The sequence below is a fragment of the Meriones unguiculatus genome, chromosome 3, assembly GCF_030254825.1.
Source record: "Meriones unguiculatus strain TT.TT164.6M chromosome 3, Bangor_MerUng_6.1, whole genome shotgun sequence".
Classification (NCBI taxonomy): Eukaryota; Metazoa; Chordata; class Mammalia; order Rodentia; family Muridae; genus Meriones; species Meriones unguiculatus.
In genome coordinates this window covers 39,542,936-39,565,089 of record NC_083351.1, presented here as the reverse complement: position 1 = coordinate 39,565,089, position 22,154 = coordinate 39,542,936, and the positions used below count along the sequence as shown (strand labels likewise).

Below are 22,154 nucleotides of genomic sequence, written 5' to 3'. Positions count from 1 at the left end.
ACTCAAGTGCAAATCTATAAACCATACTGAAACATGGTGATACTTTTTGTGTGTGCTCTATGTCTTGTTGCATTTACTCACAGAATCAAAACTATTTTTAACAGATAAAATTATATGCATTTAACATGTTCGGCAGGATGCTCTAACATGTATTTATAATTATAATCTCTGACTCTAGTTAACATGTTTCTTATCAAGCACTGTCATCACTTTGGAGTGTGAGCATTTAGCATCCCCTCAGCATTTTTCAAGATCCCAGTGTCTTGGTAGTCATGTTGTTGACTGTTGCAGGTTTATTGGATGTATCTAGTTAGCTGAAACTTTGAATCTTTTGAACAATATCTCCTTGAGCTCTCTCCCCGACCACCTTGGTCCAGAGTCATCACCATTCTATTCTCTGTTTTGGTGAGGTAAACTTTTATATTCCACATATGAGTGAGATGATGCGATAATTCTTTCTGTGTCTAGTTTGTGCCACATAATGGTGTCCTGCAGGCTCATCCACGTCACAAATGACTCCCTAAGTGTTTATAGTTAACTGTATTCCATTGAGCACAGCACATTTATTTATGCATTTGTCTGTCGATGGATGTTTGGAATGATTTGACGTTTTGGCTATTATGAATGGGGCTGTAATAGGTGTGTGAGTACAGATGTGTCAATATACTGACTTCATTTCCTTTGGAACTGATGGACCACATGGCAGTTTCATGTTTTCGTTTTCAAGGAGTATCCATATTGTTTTTCCATAGACTTTCATAGTTCACACCTTTACAGACCCTTGTTATAAGGTCCCCCGTTTGCTAAATCTTCACACCATCACCTCATTATCTATCTATCTATCTATCTATCTATCTATCTATCTATCTATCTATCTATCTATCTATCTATCTATCTATCTATCTATCTATGTCTTTTGGAATGCCTGCCTAATAGGAATTGAGTCAATATCTCATTGCTACTTTAGTTTGCACTCCCATAGTGAGTAATGATGTTGAAAACTCTGCATGTGTTTTGTTCAAGTCGTCTGACAACTTTTAATTGAAGAATTATTGAGTTCTTTTGTATTTTAGATATAGATCACTTGCAACATATATAGTTGTATATAATTTTCTTCCATTTTCTGTATGATTTTTTTTATAGCAATTGTTTGCTTGGTTAGACAGAAAGATTTTAGTTTACAATTCTATTTCTCTCTATTTCTTTCATTGGTTGTGATTTTGGGGTCACACCTAAGAAACCATCAATAAGTTCTCTGCCATCAAATTTACTTTTGTTCCTCTAGCAGTTTAACACTTACAGAGTTTGCATTAAATCCTTAATCTGTTTTGAGTTTATCATTCTATAAAGTATGAGCTTAGAGTCCAATTTAATTCCTCTGTGGATTTCCAGCTTCCCCAACACCATTTACTCCTGTGTATGTCTATGCATGATGGTGCATGCAGAGCCTTTGAAGATCAGCTCCCCTGGAACTGGAGTTACAGATAATTGTGGGCTGGAAATTGAAAGTGGGTCCTCTGGAAGAGCAGCAAATGCAAGTGCCCTTAACCTCTGTGCCACTTCCTCAGTCATCCTTTTATTTCTGAAATAACCTACTGAATTCAGCTAGTGATGCCCACATGTACACGGCTGTGTGGCCATCTACTGGAGCCTGGTCAACCTCATCCAGCACTTCCAAGTGCATTTTACCCTCCTCAGCTTCTTATAATACTTTGAACTGACTCTCCTGGCAGTCAGTTGCCAACAGCTCCTCAGCTAGGGCTGGGTCCTCATCGATTCTTCTCTCCTCATCAATTCTTCTCCCACCCATGCTTGCCTGTTCACAGGAGACCGAAGCTGCTCTGAGTTCATGAATGTTCAGTGGTCATGTCCTGAAGACACTGTTCTGACCTTCTTAGATTTAATATTATTTAAATTCTGTATCTATTGTACATAGCTTTCTTGATTCATTTTTTCAGAGAGCTTTCGGTATATAGAAATGCTAGTGACTTTTATATGCTAAATTTACATACCTTAGCTTTACTGAATTGGCTTATTGTCACAATTTTGGGTGGCATAATTTGAATCTTTGAAATAGAAGACCTTGTTGTTTACAAAGAGGCACAACATACTTTCTTCATTTCCAGTTTAGATACCTTTTATTTTTTTTGTTACTTAATTACTTGCTAAGTAGAAGTGATGAGACCTGAGAACCCTGTTCAGTTAAAGTATATATATATATATATATATATATATATATAAAAAAATTATAATATATAATTATATATATAATTTTTATTGTACTCAGGCAACTTACTGGGCATTTTATAATGAAAGAATATTAAATATTAATATTGTTAAACACTTTTATCTTTTAAAACAATCGTATTTTTGTCTCTTATTCTATTAATGTGATGTTATTATGTGTATTGATTTGCATATGTTGAACCATCCTTACATCCTTGGATTTTGCTATATCACAAAAAAGAGTAAAATAAAAATAAATAAAATGTAATAATATCATTTCTCCCATCCCCTTCTTCCCTCCAATCCCTCTCACATCCCTATATAGTTATTACCTCTCAAATTCATGACCCATTTTCTTTGATTATTATTGCGTATATCAGTATAAATATACAAACAGAGTTTGCTGTGTCTATTTGGTGTCACTTGTGTATAAATGATTTCAGGACTGACTGCTTGGAAGTGGATAACTGGTTAGAGGGCTGATCCTCTTCCTCTCATTAGTTGTTCATGGATGTAGCCTTCTGTGATGTGATTTCCCCTCTCTGTGCTAGCATGTCTGTTGCTACTGTTCTTGTTTAGACATTGCTTAGGCAGCCATGTGGTTGAGATATCCTGGGTGTAGCTTCCCTGTCTTTTCTAGAGGACACATTCTCACAGCAGACATCCTGGTCCTCTGATTCTTATACTCTTTCTGTCCTTACTTCCATGATATGCCCTGAGGGACATTAGCTGCAAGAGTTGTGTCGTATCCAATGAAGCTGGGTCAATTCTGGTCAATTATCAATCAATTCTGACAACGGTCATTGTCTGCAGCAAAGAGAAGCTGTTTGATGGAGGCTTGAAAGCTACACTCATCTGTGGGTATAAGGATAAGTTTAATTGGGGACATTCGGGGTACGATGTTCAAACCTAGCACAGTGAAAACTCCCTGGTATCTCTGAAGGTGACTCTATTGCAGTCTCCTAGTAATGGGGATATGAAACCCAACTGCCATATTCTATAACCAGGCAAGACTCCAGTCAGGGACACTGCAACATCAAGACAGCCACAAGATCTTTGACCTACAGTCTGTCTGTCTGCAAGATCTGCTCAGGTAATGGCAGTGCAGAACTTGTTGGAGTGGTCAACCAATGACTGGTCCAACTTGAGGCCCATGTCATGAGAGGAAGCCCATGTCTAACACTGTCTGGAGAGCCAGAAGTCAGAGGCAGGAAAGCCCTGAGATCCAGGATAGAACTAAACATAACTGGCAAAAAATCATTAGAAATGATTCCTAACGATATTCTGCTATACTCATAGATCAGCGCCTAGTCCAGTTGTCATTAGAAGGACATCATCTAGCAACTGATGGGAGCAGATGCAGAAATCCACAGGCAAACACCAAGTGGAAACCAGGAGAACCACACAGAAGAGGGGGAGGAAGGATTGTAGGAGCCAGAGGGATCGAGAATACCACAAGAACAAGGCCCACAAAATCAACTAAGCAGGGCTCATTGGGGTTCACTGAGGCTGAAGCAACGTGGATCTTATAGGGTCTGAGCTAGGTCCTCTGTGTATATCTTGTGGTTGTGTATCTTGATGTTCTTGTGGGACTCCCAACAGTGGGAGGAGGGAGTATCTCTGACTCTTTTTCCTGTGCTTGTGACACTTTTCCTCCTGTTGAGTTATGTCATCCAACCTTGATATGAACGTTTGTGCCCAGTCTTACTGTATCTTGTTAGGCCAAGTTCAGTGGATATCCCTGGGAGGCCAGCTCTTTTTCTTCTCTCTCTCTCTCTCTCTCTCTCTCTCTCTCTCTCTCTCTCTCTCTCTCTCTTTTAAGGGAAACAGAGCAGGAGTGGATCTGCAGAAGAGGGGAGGTGAGGCAAGGGACTGGAAAGAGTGAAGGGAGGGGAAACTGCCACAGCATAGAAATGTACTGTAAGAGAGAAGAATAAAATACTTTTTAAAGGATAATTTTAAAATGCAGCTAGGGATTATGATATTCTACTAAAATGAGAGTAATAGGTTCTTCCCTAAGATCCATGATCTCACTGGCTCTAGGTAAACTTTTAGTACCAGGAATGATTTCCCTCGAGTAGAGTTGGACTTAAGCCCAATTAGACAGCCGTTGGTTATTACCAGGATACGAATGCCACTATTTTACCGTTAGGGGTATCTTGCCATGATGGCTTTTATTGTGGTTCATAGATGCCACAGCTAGTAGGATTATTAATTGCTTTTCTCTCTTTGCAGCTTGCACAAGACCTTCTGGTACTTTGAAAGCTAAACCTCTGGAAGGAGGTTTTCAGGCTAGACCAAGCTTGAATCTTTCAACTCTTATGTCCAAAGTGTATGCCATCTTTAGTAACAGGGACTTACTTTCAACTTCTAAGATGGAACCAAGGGAAATATTAAGCCTATATTCTGTTGGAAGATTCTTGGACTACCCTGACCAACAACTTGAAAGAAACTTTCTCATTCCTGGTACTTAGGATTTTGTTAGATGGGATCACTGTCAGCACAAATGGCACACTGCACACTTTTATATATTACATGTAGTTTTAGGTATATAAATAAATATGAGTTTATATAAATAAATATAAATAAATATATTTATAAATATAAATAATATGAGTCCCTAAGACTTTTTCAAACATATTTAGTGTTACACGACCCCTCCCTCCTGGCATATGTAGTTTTTCCAGGTTATCTGAAGATTTGAAGCTAAGTGCTGCTGAGTTCAATTTGGTAACATCTTGTTGGGGACTTTCACATCTCTTTTCATCAGCAATAGTGACCTGAAGATCTCTTTCTGTGCTTGTTGGGTTTAATACTAGGGTAATTCTGGCCTCATAAAATAGGATTGCATGTATGTTCTCTTTAATTTCTTGGGAGAGTCTGAACAACTGATACTCACTCTTCTTTTAACATTTGGTGGAATTCAGTAGAGAAGGCACTCAGTTTTTGATCTTTTTTTCTTTGTTGGTTGGACTTTTTGTTCCTGATTCACTCTTCTTTTTTATTGTCTATTTATATTTTTATTTTTTTATGATTCCATTTGGGTGTGTTATATGTATTAACAAATATATACATTTCTTTTAGATTATACAATTTATAGTTGTTTATAATAGTCTTCTAATTGTTCTTTGTCTTTCTTTTGTATCATTTTTAGTGTCTCCTTTTCTGATTTTTGGGGTCTTGTCTCTTTTCTCCTTTCAAAAAGAGATAAAGCCCTGCAAATCTTCTTTATATCTGCAAACAAACTAACTCTTAGGCTTTATTGAATTTTTCTAATGTTTTTTTCATTTATTTTTCTATGACATATCCTTTATGTATATTTTTTCTAATTTTTTGAGCCATAACATTATGTTTTATTTGATATCTTTCCTCTCTGTTGACTAAGGTATGTAGCTGTAAAATTCACTCCTAGAATTGTAATGGTTTCGTTCTACGAATTATGGTATGTTGTTTTCCAGCATTTCTGTCTTTTGTCTGTATGTACATGTGCAAGTGAAAGCCAGAGCCCATCCTCAGGCGTCTTCCTCATCACTGTCTCTCTTATTTTAAGTGGTGTTTTTCACTGAGCCTGGAGCTCAGAGATTGGCTGGATTAGCTATCCAGTGACCTCTGGTGATCCAACTGTCTCTGCCTGCCATGGCAGCAGGGCTTACAGACGCACAGAAAGTTTTGAGACAGGTGCTGGTGATCCAAAGTTAGGTCATCATGTTACCCACCAAACAGTCTCCCCAGGCCTCAGGAAATTTAAAAAAAAAAAGCCTTTAATTTCTTCTTTGACAAATTTGTTGTTGTGAAGCATTTTGCTTAGTTTACATGTACTTGTGAATTTTCTGATTTTGTTAGTTTTCTGATTTTTCTCATGTGGATTTATATGACTGTGCTCAGGAAAAAAAAACAACAAACAGACATGATTTAGTCTTAAATGTGAAGAATCGTTTTGTGGCCTAATATGATCTCTCCTGGACAATGTTCCATGCATGTTACAAAATTTGCATTTTGTGGCTATAAAACAGGATCTCCTATATCAGCTATAAAACAGGATCTCCTATATCAGCCTGACAGGTCTATCAGGTCTAGCATAAAGCCATATGTTTCCTTATTGGTCTTATTTCTACAGTATCTGTTCAAGGAAAGAAGTGGGGTACTAAGATCTCTTGCTGTTTATTTGTTTCATGCATTTATGTGAGCCAGTGTGTAGTGTTTGCAAATGTTGTATCCTCTTGCTGAACGAGCCCCTTTTGCTGTTGTATAATGATCTCCTTTGTTCCTGCTTACATATTGTGGCTTAAAGATAATTTTGTTCAAGTATGGTCACAAACTGAGTATCCAAAATTTTGAAATGCTCTAAAACTTGAAACTTTTAGAATATCGGTTTTCACAAGATTTGGGGGTGGGGATTTCAGACTTTTCAGATTACAATTGTAAAACTGTACAAAAATATTCCCAAGCTCTCAGTTTTGGGTATAATGTTTTCCCAGTGCACCTGTTCCATTTCAACTTTTATTTGCATGTAGTATCTTTTTTTATGCTTTCACTTCCCACTATAGCTGTACTTCCTGTGAAGTGAGTCTTCTGAGTATTTAGTTTTGCTGATATGTATAAATACTTAGGGCTGACCATTTGGCATTAGATAATCGATTAAGGAGATCCTCTCTAGGGAAGAATGATTCTCCCTCTCTTATCAGTCATCAAATTGCTTGAGGCTCTTCATATAGGTAATGAGGCCTTGTGAGATTTCCCCCATTCACACTGGCATGAAAACTTGTATTGCTTTTCAGGTCTTGTTTAGGCAGCCATATTGTTGGGATTTCAAAGGTACAGTTTCCCTGTCGTATATCAAAGATACTATCAAGTGGCAGGCATCCTGGTACTCTGGCTCTTACAATCTTTCTTCTTCCTTTTGCATGCCATTTTCTGAGCTTTAGAAGTATGGGCTTTATTGTAGATGGACCAGCTGGGACCAGGCAACCCACAGTGAGTTGTTTTCTGCATTTGGCCAGTCGTAAATTCCTGTCTGAGAATTAGACTTATCTGTGGGCATAGAATGCAGTTAGAGAACATACTGGTTAGAAGAATGGCAGTAACAGATTCTCCTCGATGGTCCATGGCTTTGCCAGCTAAGATAAGTTGGCTAAGTTTACACACCAGGCATAATTTCCACTATGGAGCAGGCCTTAAGTCCAATTAGATGGTTGTTGGTTATCTCCAAGACATAAGTGCCACTATTTCACCCTTCAGTACATCTTTCCATGTGGGTTATTGTTGTGGTTCATGGGCTTACAGCTGGGTATAACTACTGACTTCTATTCTTCCTCGGCAGCTTGCACAGCACCTTCAGCTACTATGTATCTAATGCTCAGTATTGCCTGGGAGACATCCATCGTCAGGAGCATCCAAAATTTTTGTAGACTTTAAAGGTGACTCAGGAAATGAGAAAAAAAGTACAGATTCTCCTGCCGGCATTATGAGAGTATCCTTAATCCTGGGCTTTTCTTTTTCACAATGAGTGCTACACACCACTCCAGATCTGCCAGGAGGCTCTGCTTCCTTTACTTGCAGAACTTTCGTCTGCCAGAAAATTGTTGACTGTTGCTTTATCATACATAGATAAGAACAACAGACATCATCACTGGGCACTTCCAGTGCCTTTTTCAGCTTTAGTGGGAAACACTGTATGATAGCGTTTTTTGTAAACCATTCCATGTCTGCGATTGAATACTAGAGATCGCCATCTGATTTGATCCAGCAGCCACATCCACCCACTCAGAGGGCCATCCTGGTTGAGACTATATATGACATTGTAGAAACATAGGACCGTATCTTTTGAAAAACACACAGTTCTCTGACACCCTTTGTTTCGCTGAACAAGAGAAACGGAAACTTAAAATAATTTCACTAAAATCCTGTTCTCAACAAAAAAGTGAAGCCGTTTGTACTCTTTAGGTAATTTAACCAGCCCATATTTTTAGGCAAACAATATTCTTAAAACTAAGACAAAAATGAAAAATAAAATCAAAGCAAAATCCCCAAATAACCAAATGGTCAATCTTTTCAACATGTCACCAGTCACCAGTTGTAGCTGGAAATAGTGCAACAAACAAATAAACAAACACCACCAAGGGAAATCTGGATCATTAATCTGTAATATGGACAGACAAGGTGGAAGTTGATTTAAGTTTTTTTTTTCAATTCATAAAACTTAATTGATTGTGTGTCCGTCAGAGTGTAAACTGTAAAGATGAAGTATAATAGCAACAGTGGTAAAGGGATTTTTTTTTATTATTATTTAAAAAAGTCACGTGTGATGCAGAGGGAAAGGATGTGACTCAGGAAATGTCAGAGAGTTTCAACAGAGGAGACTGTTCAGAGCCCGGAAGAGGCAAAAGACGTGCGGGGCCAACAATGTCTCCTTTACTTCAGCAGCTGTGGTCCTCGTCAGCCAGCCAACAGGCCACAGTACCAGGAGGCCACTTTGATCTGCACTATAGTTTTACATTTGATGCAAAGAGCCTGTACAAATGCCAAAAGGAAGATTTGCAAGTCCAGCTAAGTGGTGGCTTGCTGTCAAGTTGTATTTGGCTTTTCCTTTCTGATGAAATTGCTACTGAGCTGTGTGTGTGTGTGTGTGTGTGTTTAAGCTGCAGGCAATTTTAATTCTCTTGGGCAGGGAGTCAAATGTTCTGTTTCTCCAATGCTAAATACTCCCCAGTCACTTCATTGTGAGGCCAAGAGAAAGGTTTAATAGCTATCTTCTCATGCCTTGTGCCACTGGGACCGAGCTAAAATAAGGGTAAATCAGATTCTCTGCCCAGTAAATCCTCTTATCCAAGCAGGCTCTCTGGCTTCCTTCCTTTGCCTCTGAGTCTTGAGTTTATTCAGAAGGCCCAAGACAGTACTTAGTTATCCAAGCGGCCCACGTAGTTGGACCACACCCCGAGGTTTCTTTCAAGTATGGGTTACCATCATGGGACAAACAGTTCTGGATACAATAAATTCTCCAAGCTTTAACTTTTCCTAAAGATCTGAGACAGCAGAGGCATTTGGCCTTGCACAGTTCACCCCAAGTGGCCTTATCTCAATATGAGGTCGATATTTTCTGACAGGAAAGCATAAAAGGGACAACAGGAAGATGGCAGGTCAAACTGCACAGTCTTTACCCTCCTTCCTCCCCTGGGTCTCTGCAGCTGTGAGTGGGGTTTCTCATGTCCATCTGTAAAGACACAGGAGTGTGACACTCAGTTCAGCCACTGTTGCCAGTGCACAAAAAAGCCAAGGACAACCCAGGTAGAGCTATTTTTTTTTGAAACTCACTGATAGCTACTATGCACAACAGTCAAAAGGGGGTCCTGCCCTCATTCTACTCCAGGGAGCACAGGAAATTCTTTCAAGGAGAAACAAGTAAGTTGTACAGTTCTGTGAGCCATGTAAATGCATGGAAATACAGAAGTGGATCCAGAAAGGAAGCTTTGACTTGCTGAGACTCTAACGTGTGGAAATTTCCGTCAAATGTTCACTTTTGTATTCTCATCTGAGAACAATAGGGGTCTCAGAAATCATTGGGCCTGATCCCCCTTTAAAGTGTAGAGATGAGAAAACTGAACCCACAAGAACATAAGCACCTAGAAGTCATACAGTTATTGGGGGCACAGTCTGGGGTGTGTGACTGCATAGTGGAGACAGTAAAAGCTGGGGTCTCTGAGTGTGTGCCGAAGGAGGCACTAGGGCCTCAGAGACCCTGAGATCCCATGCTGGCTGCTGTTGGGTGAGTCTATCTCACTGAGGGTGAAAGTGAACACAGCTCCACCCCAGAGCTCAGAGGAGTCCTGGCTTGCTGATGCTCACTTATTTTGAAGTCTTGAGGGAAGATCACTGGTGGTTAGCAGGGCTGAGGATGATACCTTTCTCTGCCATTAACCCACTGGCTGTGATCATGCTTGGTTCCCAGCAACGCCCCTAATATGAGAGGGAAGACGAAAATGGGACCCAATAGGAATTGCTGTCCATCTGTTTACAGAAAAATGGAACCTTCAGGGCATCATGTAGACAAACTGTGCCTCAGTGTTCTCAACTGAAAGGTGAAGGGAGCTGTAGGCCATGCTTTCTGTGTTCTTTGGAATATGCCTGTTCCACCTCGTTGGACCTCTGTGAGGATCACCTAGGCAACGCCTGTAGAATATACATCAATTACAAAATGGTTTATTTTTTTAGTTATGCAGATAGTGTTTTCCATTGTGAAATTTTCATGCATACATGTTATGGTGCCTTGGTTACATTGATCCTCCACTGCTCTCCTTACCCTGGGCCGGGTCCTCCCTCTAAGTAGCTTCCCCCATTTCCTCTTCTGCTTTTATGTGCACTTAATAATTTGAAGAAGTTGCTTTTGATTTTATTCAGTAATTACATATTTTTTTATTCTCACTTTCTTCTCATCTTTATTAATGTTTCTATTGATCTTGGCTTTTTTTAATGGGCAAAATCTCTATAAATAGTTATGTGAAAATATGGAGGATGATAATATTCTTTAGAACTAGGATGAAAAGAATAAAGTGTATTAGTAACTCAATGGGTCATTCAGCAATGTCTGAACACGTGAGAAAATGATATGCTTATGAAGCATGAAGGAACACAATCCAAAACCAGACTAAAATGTCCAGTGGTCGAACCACCACCAGCCCATTTTAGACTGAGCTTACTAGGCTAGATAAAACTTTCTTCCTGTGTTATCTGAGGATTAGAGTCTTCTGCCTGAGGCACATTGGTGAGTCCTCTATCTATGCTTTCTCCTCTTCTCAGGGCTGGTGGGCAAGGATAAGGGAAGGGAGATGTAGACGCTATGTCTAGTTCCAACATCTCTAGAAGAGGTCATAGCAGGGATTCTCAATGGAACATTGTAATTCTTAGATGAGGACATATGAGGTGGGTGGAGGGTAGTTGCCTACCAGATTGTGTATTCCCAGACCTGAAGGGTATGCCAGGAACTTTAGAAAGTCATTTCTAAATCCAGTGACAGCCCTGTCTTGTCTAGAAGATATCAGTGAGGCGTTCTTCCTCCCTCCTTCTCTCCCTCCTTCTCTCTCTCTCCCTCTCTCTCTCTCTCTCTCTTTCTCTTAAGCTGCTCTATAGCTCTAATGTTTTTAACCACCACATACATAAGGTTGCACCTCGTCACATTACTCTCACTCCTCCTGAAGCCCTGGTAGTGAAGGAAGCTCTGCTGAGGCTGGATCAATGGTTTGAATAAACATAAAAAATGATGACTCACTACTTCTGGAGCCTCAAAATTAACATCACTTTTCATCATACGGTAAGGGAAACATTGCCACTCAGAATGGCATTTGAATTGAATGCCTGAGCAATCACTGCATTCTTCAGTATTCCAGCCAGCACTTTTATTAAGGCCCTGACTGAAGAGAGCAGAGGACATGTTAGAGGTGAGGTAGAGAGTTGTGGAGCAACTATTGAAAAGGAAAGGACAGAGTGAGAACAGAAATTATACTCAGGATAATCTGTCCTGGTAACAGCAATGTGTTTGGACACGGATATGTTTATTTCAGCACACTCGTAAAATAATAATGTCTAAGTGTTAAATCACTTGACTGGCTAACATGGATCTGCAGGCTTTGTGCCCTTGAAGCAGTCTCCCTGCAGGGCTGTCTGTCTGATTTTTGACCTCAATAGAGAGAAAATAAAATAAATGAAGGTATGGTTGCAACTGAGCTCAGTGTGATGTGACTTGGACAGGGGCAGAGACATCAAATTTTGGGTCAAGTAATTTTGCTCATCTCTGGCCTCTGCAGTTCAGTGGCAGCAGCAGGAGGTACCAGCTGGAGGGGTCTGCCCTTCTCTGATCTGAGTCTTTGTCAAAGCCATCACTAGCAGTCAGGCTGCTTTCTGAATAAACACAGCATTTTTTTTTGAGAGTAGCTATTCTTAACATGCCAAGCTAACTGTATCTGTTGATTTCTGACATCTACACATGCTTTAAAAAAAATAGCTTCAAAGCCCCAGATACTTAAAAGCAAAAATTACCCTTCTGTTTATAAAGGGCAAGATCTATTTTTAAGTTTGTTTTTTTTTTTTTTCAAACTTCCACTTAGTCTGTCTCAGCTGAAACAGGAAACTGTTGATAAGGCTACTTGCTGGGGAGACCCCAGGAGGACAGGAAAAAGGAGAAAAGGCAGATGGGGAAATACTTCCAGGTGCCTGACAACAAAGAACTGTTTCTGTACTTACAATAGCAGTTGGGGTGGCAGCCAGGACGCAATAGAGCACCAGAGGGGTGATGAAGCTCTCCTCCTCCGTCCCGGGGTAAGGCTTCATCAAGTCTCCATCCTGACAGAAGAACCCTTGGATATGCACCTGAAAAGTGTCAGTGCATTCGAAGTAGTAGGCGAGCAGCACTGTCCCGGCCATGATGACAAGCTGAAAATAGAGCATGGCCACACAGCGACATTAGCAGGGCCTCAGAGCAGGGCTTGCCCCTCAGAGCACACCCCCCTCCCATCACCCTGCAGCACTTCTGGGGTTGGTGTTGGCGAGTGTGAACGAGCCTGGCGCAGCATGCTCTGGGCATTGGGTTTGTGTGCTAGCTTGTCTGCCTGCTGACACCTGCTGTAGAAACCTTTCAGCAAATAATGTGCAGACCCCATCTGAAGGGCAGACCCCAGCACGGCTTGAGCTTCTACCACTATGTCCTTGAGTATCTGTGGAAACCAAGATGGAAATGTGCATTCAGGCTGGAGGTGAAGGGTCAAAGGGCAGTGGCTTCAGAGTTGGAAGGATGTTGGTGTGAGAAGTTTTAGAAATTATTAAAAGTAGACTTACCATACAAAATGTTGGTCAGGAGTGAATGACTGAATGAATGAAAGGATGATAAAGAAAGAAGGAAGAAAGAACAAAGAAACAAAGAGAAAAAGAAAGAAAGAAAGAAAGAAAGAAAGAAAGAAATGAAGGAAGGAAGGAAGAAAGGAAGGAAGAAAGAAAGAAAAGGTAGCAGGGCTAGGAAACTTTTTCAGAATTATGCCCTATACTATTGGCAGGTATTTGACATCAGGAATGGCTTTTAAATTTTTACAAAATGCTTCCCACTAGAAAACCAAGGACGTTGCTGCTGATCCTATCTTAGAGCCTTCAAAAGATTTAGACATAATGGGACACAATTTCATTTTTGACTTATGAATTTCTTAGATACTCCTTGGTGTATGTAGTTGTAAGAAGAATGAGGAATCGATGGGATATAGTTGTTCAACATTATTTTTCCCATTGTATTTGAAAGACATCAAAATATCAAGATAAGATAGCAATGAAAACGGTGAGTAGGACTGCCTGGATCCTCTTCCTCTGTGGCCTGGCAAGGCCGCATTGCCAGAGGCAAGTGATCAAAGAGCAGGCAACCAAGTTCATGACAGAGGCAGTCCCTGATCCTCTTACTTAGGAGGCCACATGGAGACAGAGCCACAATGAATAAATTCTAAAAAATACAAAATTCAAAAACAAACAACAACCAAAGCAATCTAAAAATAGAAAAAGAAAGAGAAAAAGGGTAGAAAACAGGGCTTTATGGTTATGAGATTGTGGAAGCAGAAGTCAGGAGAGAAGGTAGACTCTTTGGTTCCCATGCTCCACCTCAGAGATACAAGAGCTGAGGTCCAGAGAACAGAGCTGCCTATGGCTGGATTAGCTACATGTAACTGAGCATGTGCTGAGATAGTTCATGGACGAAATGGGGAAACTAAAGTGAAGAAAACTGCTTTCAAGTGTTCATTGGTTTAACGGTATCAAGCTAAACCAATCATTATAGGAAAACAGTATAGTCAGATGTCTTTACATAGCTTCAATTGAAACTTGTTTTTGTTCACAAGTATGTGTAAGGCTTTGAAAGGGAAGCCATAATGTTTTAAGGGTTCAGGAACACTGAACTTTTGTTGAGCCACAGTCTCATGTAGCCCAGGCTAGCTTTGAACTCACCATATGGCCAAAGATGCTCTTTAACTGCTATTCCACTTGATTCTATCTATCAGGTTCTGGGATTATAGTCATATGCTGCCATGATCCACTTGTGCAGCGCTGAGTGCTGAAGCCAAGAACTCGAGGCTTGGTGCATACTAAGCAAGCATTCTACCATATCACATGCTCTACCCTTGAATTTCTCATTCCATCCCCAGAATGACTAATTCAGAGTCACACAGCCAATTAGTGTTAAAGTCAGGACTAGAATACGTACACTTTATCTCCACATAAACAACAGCAATACCCACTTCCTTAAACAGACAAAACAAAAACAAAAACAAACAAACAAACAAACAACCCTAAAAAACACCATTAAACCAAAAATGATCTGTAATGCAGCATTAAAACTGTATCCTATCCAGAAAGGCAGGGAAACAGGGAAGAGAAAAATAGGTCAGTCCTGGCAGAGAGAGGCACTATTTGTCATATCCTTTTCTGATCCTTTAACATCAATGTTGACACAGCCTCACACCTGCCCATCCTCATGGAGCCATCACAGCTTCTCCTTCTGGGGAAATCCCTCTGTGGGTCTACCTCACCACAGCAGGAAGGACCATTTTTCTCAGGAGTTCTTGGGTTAAGAATACCTCAGTTCTTCTAATTTCACTTCTTTCTCTGTGCCTTTCCTCTTTGACTCAGAGGCTTTTTGTATCTCCCAGCTGTAGTGTGTTTCAAGTACAGACTCCCCATCATCCAATATGTATGTCTTTCTTTTGGCCACCTCAGTCACCACTTTTCCTCTTACTCCGAAGGCCACATCACACTCCATTCATTGTCTAGTTTGTATGTATGACTAGTTTCTGACTCTAGAGGATTTAGTTTTCTAATGTCTGATATTTTCTGTCCACTGGCCCTTTGATTACAATTCATGACCAATTCAATAATCTCCAGAAGGCCTTCTGTGTCTCTCTAGACGTGAAGTTGTTTATTGGCACTATTTGCAAATCACCAACTTTTCTTCTGGTCTTCTCTGTTGACTCAATTATTTGGATTATTATATAGCAGCAGGGAAAAATCTTCAATGAGCATATTTACCATATGGCTGAGAGATAGGCAATCGAAAGCAGCCCCTGCGAGATAGAACTCTTACCTACAGCTAGCGTCTAAATTCCAACTATGCACAAGACTTATCTTTGTGTATTTCTTCCACATTGCTAGAAGCACAGTCCTCTATTTTTTATCTTTATCAGCTCTTAGGAGACACCCGGTTGGAGAATAGATAGGATCTGCAGGAGGCATTTCAGAGTCAAAAGTAAAAGGGGCATCTAAGTTCCTCTACTGGGAAAGAACATTTTATTTTAGTAGGAATGTTTGTGCCCCAATTCCTTTGGCAAAAACTGAAAGTGAAATACACACACACAGAGACACACACACACACAAGCACACACACAGACACACACACGAAGAACCAGTACAAAGGCATAGAAGAAAAACAGTATAGAAGTGTCTTAATTTTAATGTCAAAACCAACAAATTGTACCATTACCCAGAACACTCTAACATTATGTACCTAAATTTGAATCTATAGGATAAATCTTCCTTTTGTTATCCTTTTTTAAATTAAGTTTTTATTTTTTATATTAGTTACAATTTATTTATTTTGTATCTCAGCTGTAGCCCCTCCCTCATTCCCTCCCAACCCCACCCTCCCTCCCTCATATCCTCCCTGCCCCTCTCTAAGTCCACTGATAGGGGAGGTCCTCTTCCCCCTCCATCTGACCCTAGCTTATCAGGTCTCTTCAGGACTGGCTGTAATGTCCTCCTCTGTGGCCTAGCAAGGCTGCTCCTCGCTCGGGGGAGTGGGGGAGGAGGAGGTTAAAGAGCCAGCCATTGAGTTCATGTCAGAGCAGTCCCTGTTCCCCTTACTAGAGAACCCACTTGGATACTGAGCTGTGATGGGCTACATCTGAGCAGGGGTTCTAGGTTATATCCATGCATGGTTCTTGGTTTAATGTTGAGGTCTTTGATCTACTTGGACTTTAGAAACAGTCTCAGAAAAGACTCCTGTGCCCACATATATTTGGTCCTCGTGGAGCTCCTGTTCTCTCTGGGTCATACTAACTCCCCCTGCACTCTGCCCAAGGTTTGGGTATGAGTCTCAGCATCTGTTTTGATACACTGCTAGGTCGAGTCTTTCAGAGGCCCTCTGTGATAGGCTCTTGTCCTGTTACTTGTCTTCTCCTACTTCCCATGTCCATCCCATTTGTCTTCTAAGTGAAGATTGATCATCTTACCTTGGGTACTCTTTCTTGTTTATCTTCTTTAGGTGTACAGATTTTAGTATGTTTATCCTATCTTATAGGTCTACTATCCACTTATAAGTGAGTATATACCGTGTGTTTCTTTCTGCTTCTGAGATACCTCACTCAGGATGATCTTTTCTAGATCTCACCATTTGCCTGCAAATTTCATGATTTCCTTGTTTTTAATTGCTGAGTAGTATTCCATTGTGTGAAAGTACCACAATTTCTGTATCCATTCCTCAATTGAGAGACATCTGGGTTGTTTCCAGGTTCTGGCTATTACGAATAAAGCTGCTTTGAACATGGTTGAGCAAATGTCCTTGTTGTGTACTTGAGCATCTTTTGAATATATGCCTAGGAGTGGTATAGATGGATCTTGGAGAAGCACTATTCCTAATAGTCTGAGAAAGTGCCAGATTGATTTCCATAGTGGTTGTACAAGTTTACATTCCCACCAGTAACGGAGGAGGATTCCCCTTTTTCCACAACCTCTCCAGCATGTGTTGTCACTTGAGTTTTTGATCTTAGCCATTCTGATGGGTGTAAGGTGAATCTCAGGGTTCTGACAACAGTGTCCTTTGCTTTACAGAAGCTTTTCAGTTTTATGTGGTCGCATTTATTGATTGTTGTTCTTACAGCCTGTGCTCTTGGTTTTCTGTTCAGAAAGTTGTCTCCTGTACCAATGAGTTCAAGGCTCTTCCCCACTTTTTTTTTTTCTAACTGATTTAGTGTGTCTGGTTTTATGTTGAGGTCTTTGATCCACTTGGACTTTAGTTTTGTGCAGGGTGATAAATATGGATCTATTTTCATTCTTCTGCATGTAGACCTCCAGTTGGACCAGTACCATTTGTTGAAGATGCTGTCTTTTTTTCATTGTATTGGTTTGGCTTCTTTGTCAAAAATCAAGTATTCATAGGTGTGTGGGCTTATTTCTGGCTCTTCTATTTGGTTTCATGATCCACCATTCTGTTTCTATGCCAATACCATGCAGTTTTTGTTATGATTGCTCTGTAGTACAGCTTGAGATCAGGGATGGACATACCTCCAGATGATCTGTTGTTTTACAGGATTGTTTTGGAAAAAAATATGGAACGTTTCATGAATTTGTGTGTCATCCTTGCACAGGGGCCATGCTAATCTTCTCTGTAACGTTCCAATTTTAGTGTATGTGCTGCAGAAGTGAGCACTAGGGTAAATCTTGAACAGCTGCCTGATGGATATAATCCTGGAAGTAGCACTCAGAGAGATGTGAATGAATAAATGAATGAATGAATGAATGAATCAATTAATCAATCATTTACAAGACACAAAGAAGAAAAAATGGTTGAGACTTGATGGATGGGTGTAGGGAGGAACTCCAGCAGCTTCTACAGACTGACCCACCAGACTGAGATCATTTGCCTTTGCTTTTTCCCCACCGAAACAGCTAGAAACACATTCCCATTATTTCCAAGCAGTTCTTAAACTCCCTAAAATGTTCCTCAATGTTCCTTTGGAGAAGGGAAAAGTAGAACAATTCAGAACTCTGTACTCTTCTTCCCCACTGAACATTCTTCTGTGTCAACATAATAAAAAGAAGCCAATGCTGTTTTATAGGAGCAGAAACCATGCAGAATAAGCTGTGCCCAGGAACAGAGAGGCTGGCCCCACTACACTGATGTGATCTACAATTAGCCGTTAGCCATCCTCCCTGTCCTGGGTCATGATTCATCACTGTCTAGGTTTGTGCAACCAGTGCCAGCTGGCATTCTTGCCAACTCTGATTCCTTCCTGTGCCCATTTTGGGATGCATGGAGGGAGCCCATAATGTTGTTGTCACACAAGCAGATGGTGTGACAGTTCCAGGCTGGGCACTGGAGGAAGAGGTGAAGATGTCACTGTGACAGAGGCAATTATGGATGAAGAATGACAATAAGAGGAGGGAGACCACATACCAGAGACTTTATTTCAGTCCTTCTTCCCTCTGAATAACAGTCTCATACAAGAAAGTGCATAGCATGATAATTGTACCACAAGGATTTGGGAGGCAGATGTCAGGAAAACCAGAAACCCAGCCTCTAATGGTTGATAGTGCAATTTTTCTACCCAGATCTCTGCTGATTAAAGTAAATGTCACAAAGGATTGTAACAAGAGAGTCACAAAGCTGAACAAAGTAAACAAAGAAGTTTAAAAGTTTAGAGTGATTGTAGATCACTGATTTATAGATGTGGCGCAAGCTGGGATATCAGGGCTGCAAGTAGTGACAGTGGTGTGTGTGTGTGTGTGTGTGTGTGTGTGTGTGTGTGTGTGTGTGAAGAAGCAAGGAGTAAAGCTAGGATGAAAGGACTAGTATCTGGTCTATCTGGTGTCAAGTGTAAGGGTGTATATAGTTGACAACTTTAGTGTTCTGTGCCAACCTTCCCAATTTTGGGGAGCAAAATTTAGGGATCCTGAAGCACAGAAGAATTCCATCGTAACCTTACTCAAGTCAATAAACATTTCCATTTCTAATGAGGTTTTGGGGTTCTAATGTGGTCATGGACTACTAATGATAAAAAACTGACAACTCTCCCTCTGAACTCAGACAAGCTCTTCAAGACTTTCCATACAATTCTGGTAGCCCTTGTCCACACTAGGAGCAGATCATGTGAACTGTCACAGAGTGTCATCTTATCCTAAGTAGAATTCATGCAGGTGGCCAATGAAGTGGAAGGGAAGGTCTTAACAGAAGAGCAGGGAAGGAGCTGCTGGTGGGGGAAAAGTAGGTGCAAAGAGAATGGAGAAGACAGCACAGTGTCTGCTTAGGAGATTGTTCGTGGGGTTAAGAGTTTAGGCTCCCTGCTTTTACTAGGACCTATGTTTTTATGCCTCAGTTTCTTCATTTGTAAAAGGAATTCCTAATGGTCATACCTATTTCTTTAGGTTATAATGAGGATTAATGAAAAGTGTGTATCTTGTCCCGAGAAAACACCATTTTCTAGCATCATGAATGGAATGAATGTGTTTCAATATTTCTCCAAAACTAGTTTCTCTCAGGTTAGTTTTTCAGAAACACTGGGCAACGATGAGTTGGAAGATGTCCTTTAGCAAGCCTATGGCTAAGTAATGCAGACCTGCGTCTTTGAAGTAGCAGGGAATTAAGATGTGGTTGGGAAAGGCAACCTCCTGAGATAAGCGTGGAACATGAAATGAGAAATCTGGCATACGTGAGTTCAGCCCCTTTTCTTTCAGAATTACCAAGAAAGCTTTTCAGGTATGAACACATGATGGAATGAAACTGCTACTGTTCACATACTATAAGGGGAACAGGAGTTGTCTCTGACATGAACTCAGTGGCTGGTTCTTTGATCACCTCCCCCTGAGCAGGGAGCAGCTTTACCAGGCTACAGAGGAAGACAGTGTAGCCAGTCCTGATGAGACCTGATAGACTAGGGTCAGATGGAAGGGGAGGAGGACCTCCTTTATCAGTGGACTAGGGAAGGGGCATGGAGGGAAGAGGGAGGGATGATGGGTTTGGGAGAGGATGAGAGAGGGGACTACAGCTTGGATACAAAGTGAATAAATTATAATTAATAAAAATAAATAATTTTTAAAAATAAGCCAAAAGAAAGACAATGATGTACAATCATCAACCAGGTAACATGATGACATAACTTTAAATGCACCATCTTTATGACACACTCACCCTATGAGTATAATGAGCTATTGTCACATAGAGAAGGGGGGTTTCTTTCCTGAGCTCTCAGAACCAGTGAATGGTAGAGCCTTGCAGGAGCTGAACCTCTAGTGCCATTTTACTACCCTTTTATACTTTAACACTTGTAATTAGCAAAGTGAGATGACACGTAGAAAATGCTTAGCACAATGCCCTGAACTTGGTAGAGGTTCAGTTCTTTTTCTTGCTTTTAAATATCTATTTTTCCTGCATGTGACTTTAGTGTGAGAGTAGAGGTTGACTCCATTCTCCTTTTAAAAGCTACTGAGTTCCTTCTCCTGACACTTCTTTCAAGGGCTTTGTTTTCTTCTTTTCCCTCAGCCTAAGTCATAAATGATGGTGCCCTCCAAAGCTCTTTCCTCCACAACCCTGTAATTATCTTTCTCTTCTTTATCTTTTGGAGGTTTCAGTTCTTTCTGTCACTTCAATTCTTACGCCAACTCCAAATACCCTCACATCTCCGCTGTTGCCTCTTGGTGATTGCCATCCTGGAAAAACAGTGTTCAGAGATACTGAAGATGTTGAAGCAACATTTTTCTTTTCTCTTTTGTTCTCTCTCTTTCTACATCCATCCACTACTGCCTGAATCACTTAGCAATATCAATATTATCTTAGGATCCTCCTTCCTTCAATTCATACCATATCCAGCTGGTAGCCAACTTTTATGATTTCAGGTCCCCTTTTATTTATCCCATTTTCTTTCATCACTTGCCCCTGCCTTACTCATGACTCATGTGATCTTATCATCATCACTGAAATTTGCCCTGTCTGTTCTTGCAATCTTTGGGATTTCGGGCCCTCTATACCATTTGCTGTTAAGAATTAACATCCTCAGCCTATTGTTTGGCTGTGGGTCTCTGCATTTGTTTATATCAGCCACTGGATGAAGCCTCTCAGAAGACAATTATGCTAGGCTACTGTCTACAAGCATAACAGAGTATTATTAATAGGGTCAGGGGTTAGCTCTCTCCCATGGGGTGGGTCTCAAGTTGGGCCAGTCATTGGTTGGCCATTCCCTCAATGTCTGCTCTATCTTTATCCCTACATTTCTTGTAGGCAGGACAAATTTTGGGTCGAAGGTTTTATGGGTGAGTTGGTGACCCCCTTTCCTCCACTGGAAATCCTTCCTGGCTATAGGAGTTGGGCACTTCAATCTCCATATCCCTTGCTGCTAGGAGTCTCAGCTATGGTCACCCCCATAGCCTCCTGGGAGGCTCCCCTGTCCTCCCAGAGATGCACCACCCAGCCAGTTTCTCTCTCTTGGACCTTCCACCCATCCCACCTCCACTCTCCCTACACCTGAGCCTTACCCTCGTTACCCTCTCTCCCATCTGGTTCCCTCCTTCCATATACTCAAGATATCTATTATTTCCCCTTTTGAATGAGATTCAAGCATCCTCTCTTGAGCTCTCCTTTTTATGTAGCTTCTTTGGGTTCATAGATTGTAGTATGGTTATGCTGTACTTTATGGCTGATATCCACTTATAAGTGAGTATATACCATGCATGTCTTTCTGGGTTTGGGTCACCTCACTCAGGATGATCTTTTCTAGTTCCATCTGCCTGAAAATTGCATTGTCTTTGTTTCTAAAAGCAGAGTAGTATTCCATAGGAATGATTGTGGGAGGTGGATGGGTCAAGAACAACACACAAAGACCTACAGAGTAAACTAATCTGAGCCTATGGGGGCTCACAGAGATTGAGCCACCAACTGAAGAGTCTAAACAGGTTGGACCTAGACCCTTACACATATGTAGCAGATGTGCAGCTTGGTCATCAAGTGGGTATGCTAATAATGGTAGTAGGGGCTGTCTCTGGCACCTGCATTTGGATCCATTTCCCCTAGCTGGGCTGCCTTGTCTGGCCTCAGTGGGAGAGGCCAGTGCTTAGTTCTATTACAACTTTAGGTGCCAGGGTGGACCTCCCCTTCTCTGAGAAGAAGGATAATGGTAAGTGGAGGAAGGAGGACATGAGAGCGGGAC

The 22,154-nt window shown here is 40.9% G+C and overlaps 1 protein-coding gene and 1 non-coding gene across 2 annotated transcripts in view; both read right to left on the bottom strand.

The window, feature by feature from the left end:
• The window catches only part of Plppr1 (phospholipid phosphatase related 1), a 268,685-nt gene that overhangs the window by 36,653 nt on the left and 209,878 nt on the right, over positions 1–22,154 (bottom strand). The window contains exon 3 of the mRNA XM_060379893.1: positions 12,460–12,648. Within this exon, the coding sequence (XP_060235876.1) occupies positions 12,460–12,648 (189 nt within the window). The remainder of the gene's footprint in view (positions 1–12,459; positions 12,649–22,154) is intronic.
• LOC132653440 (U6 spliceosomal RNA) lies at positions 17,559–17,665 on the bottom strand. Its single transcript, XR_009591179.1, has one exon. It is a non-coding gene; the product is annotated as a U6 spliceosomal RNA (small nuclear RNA).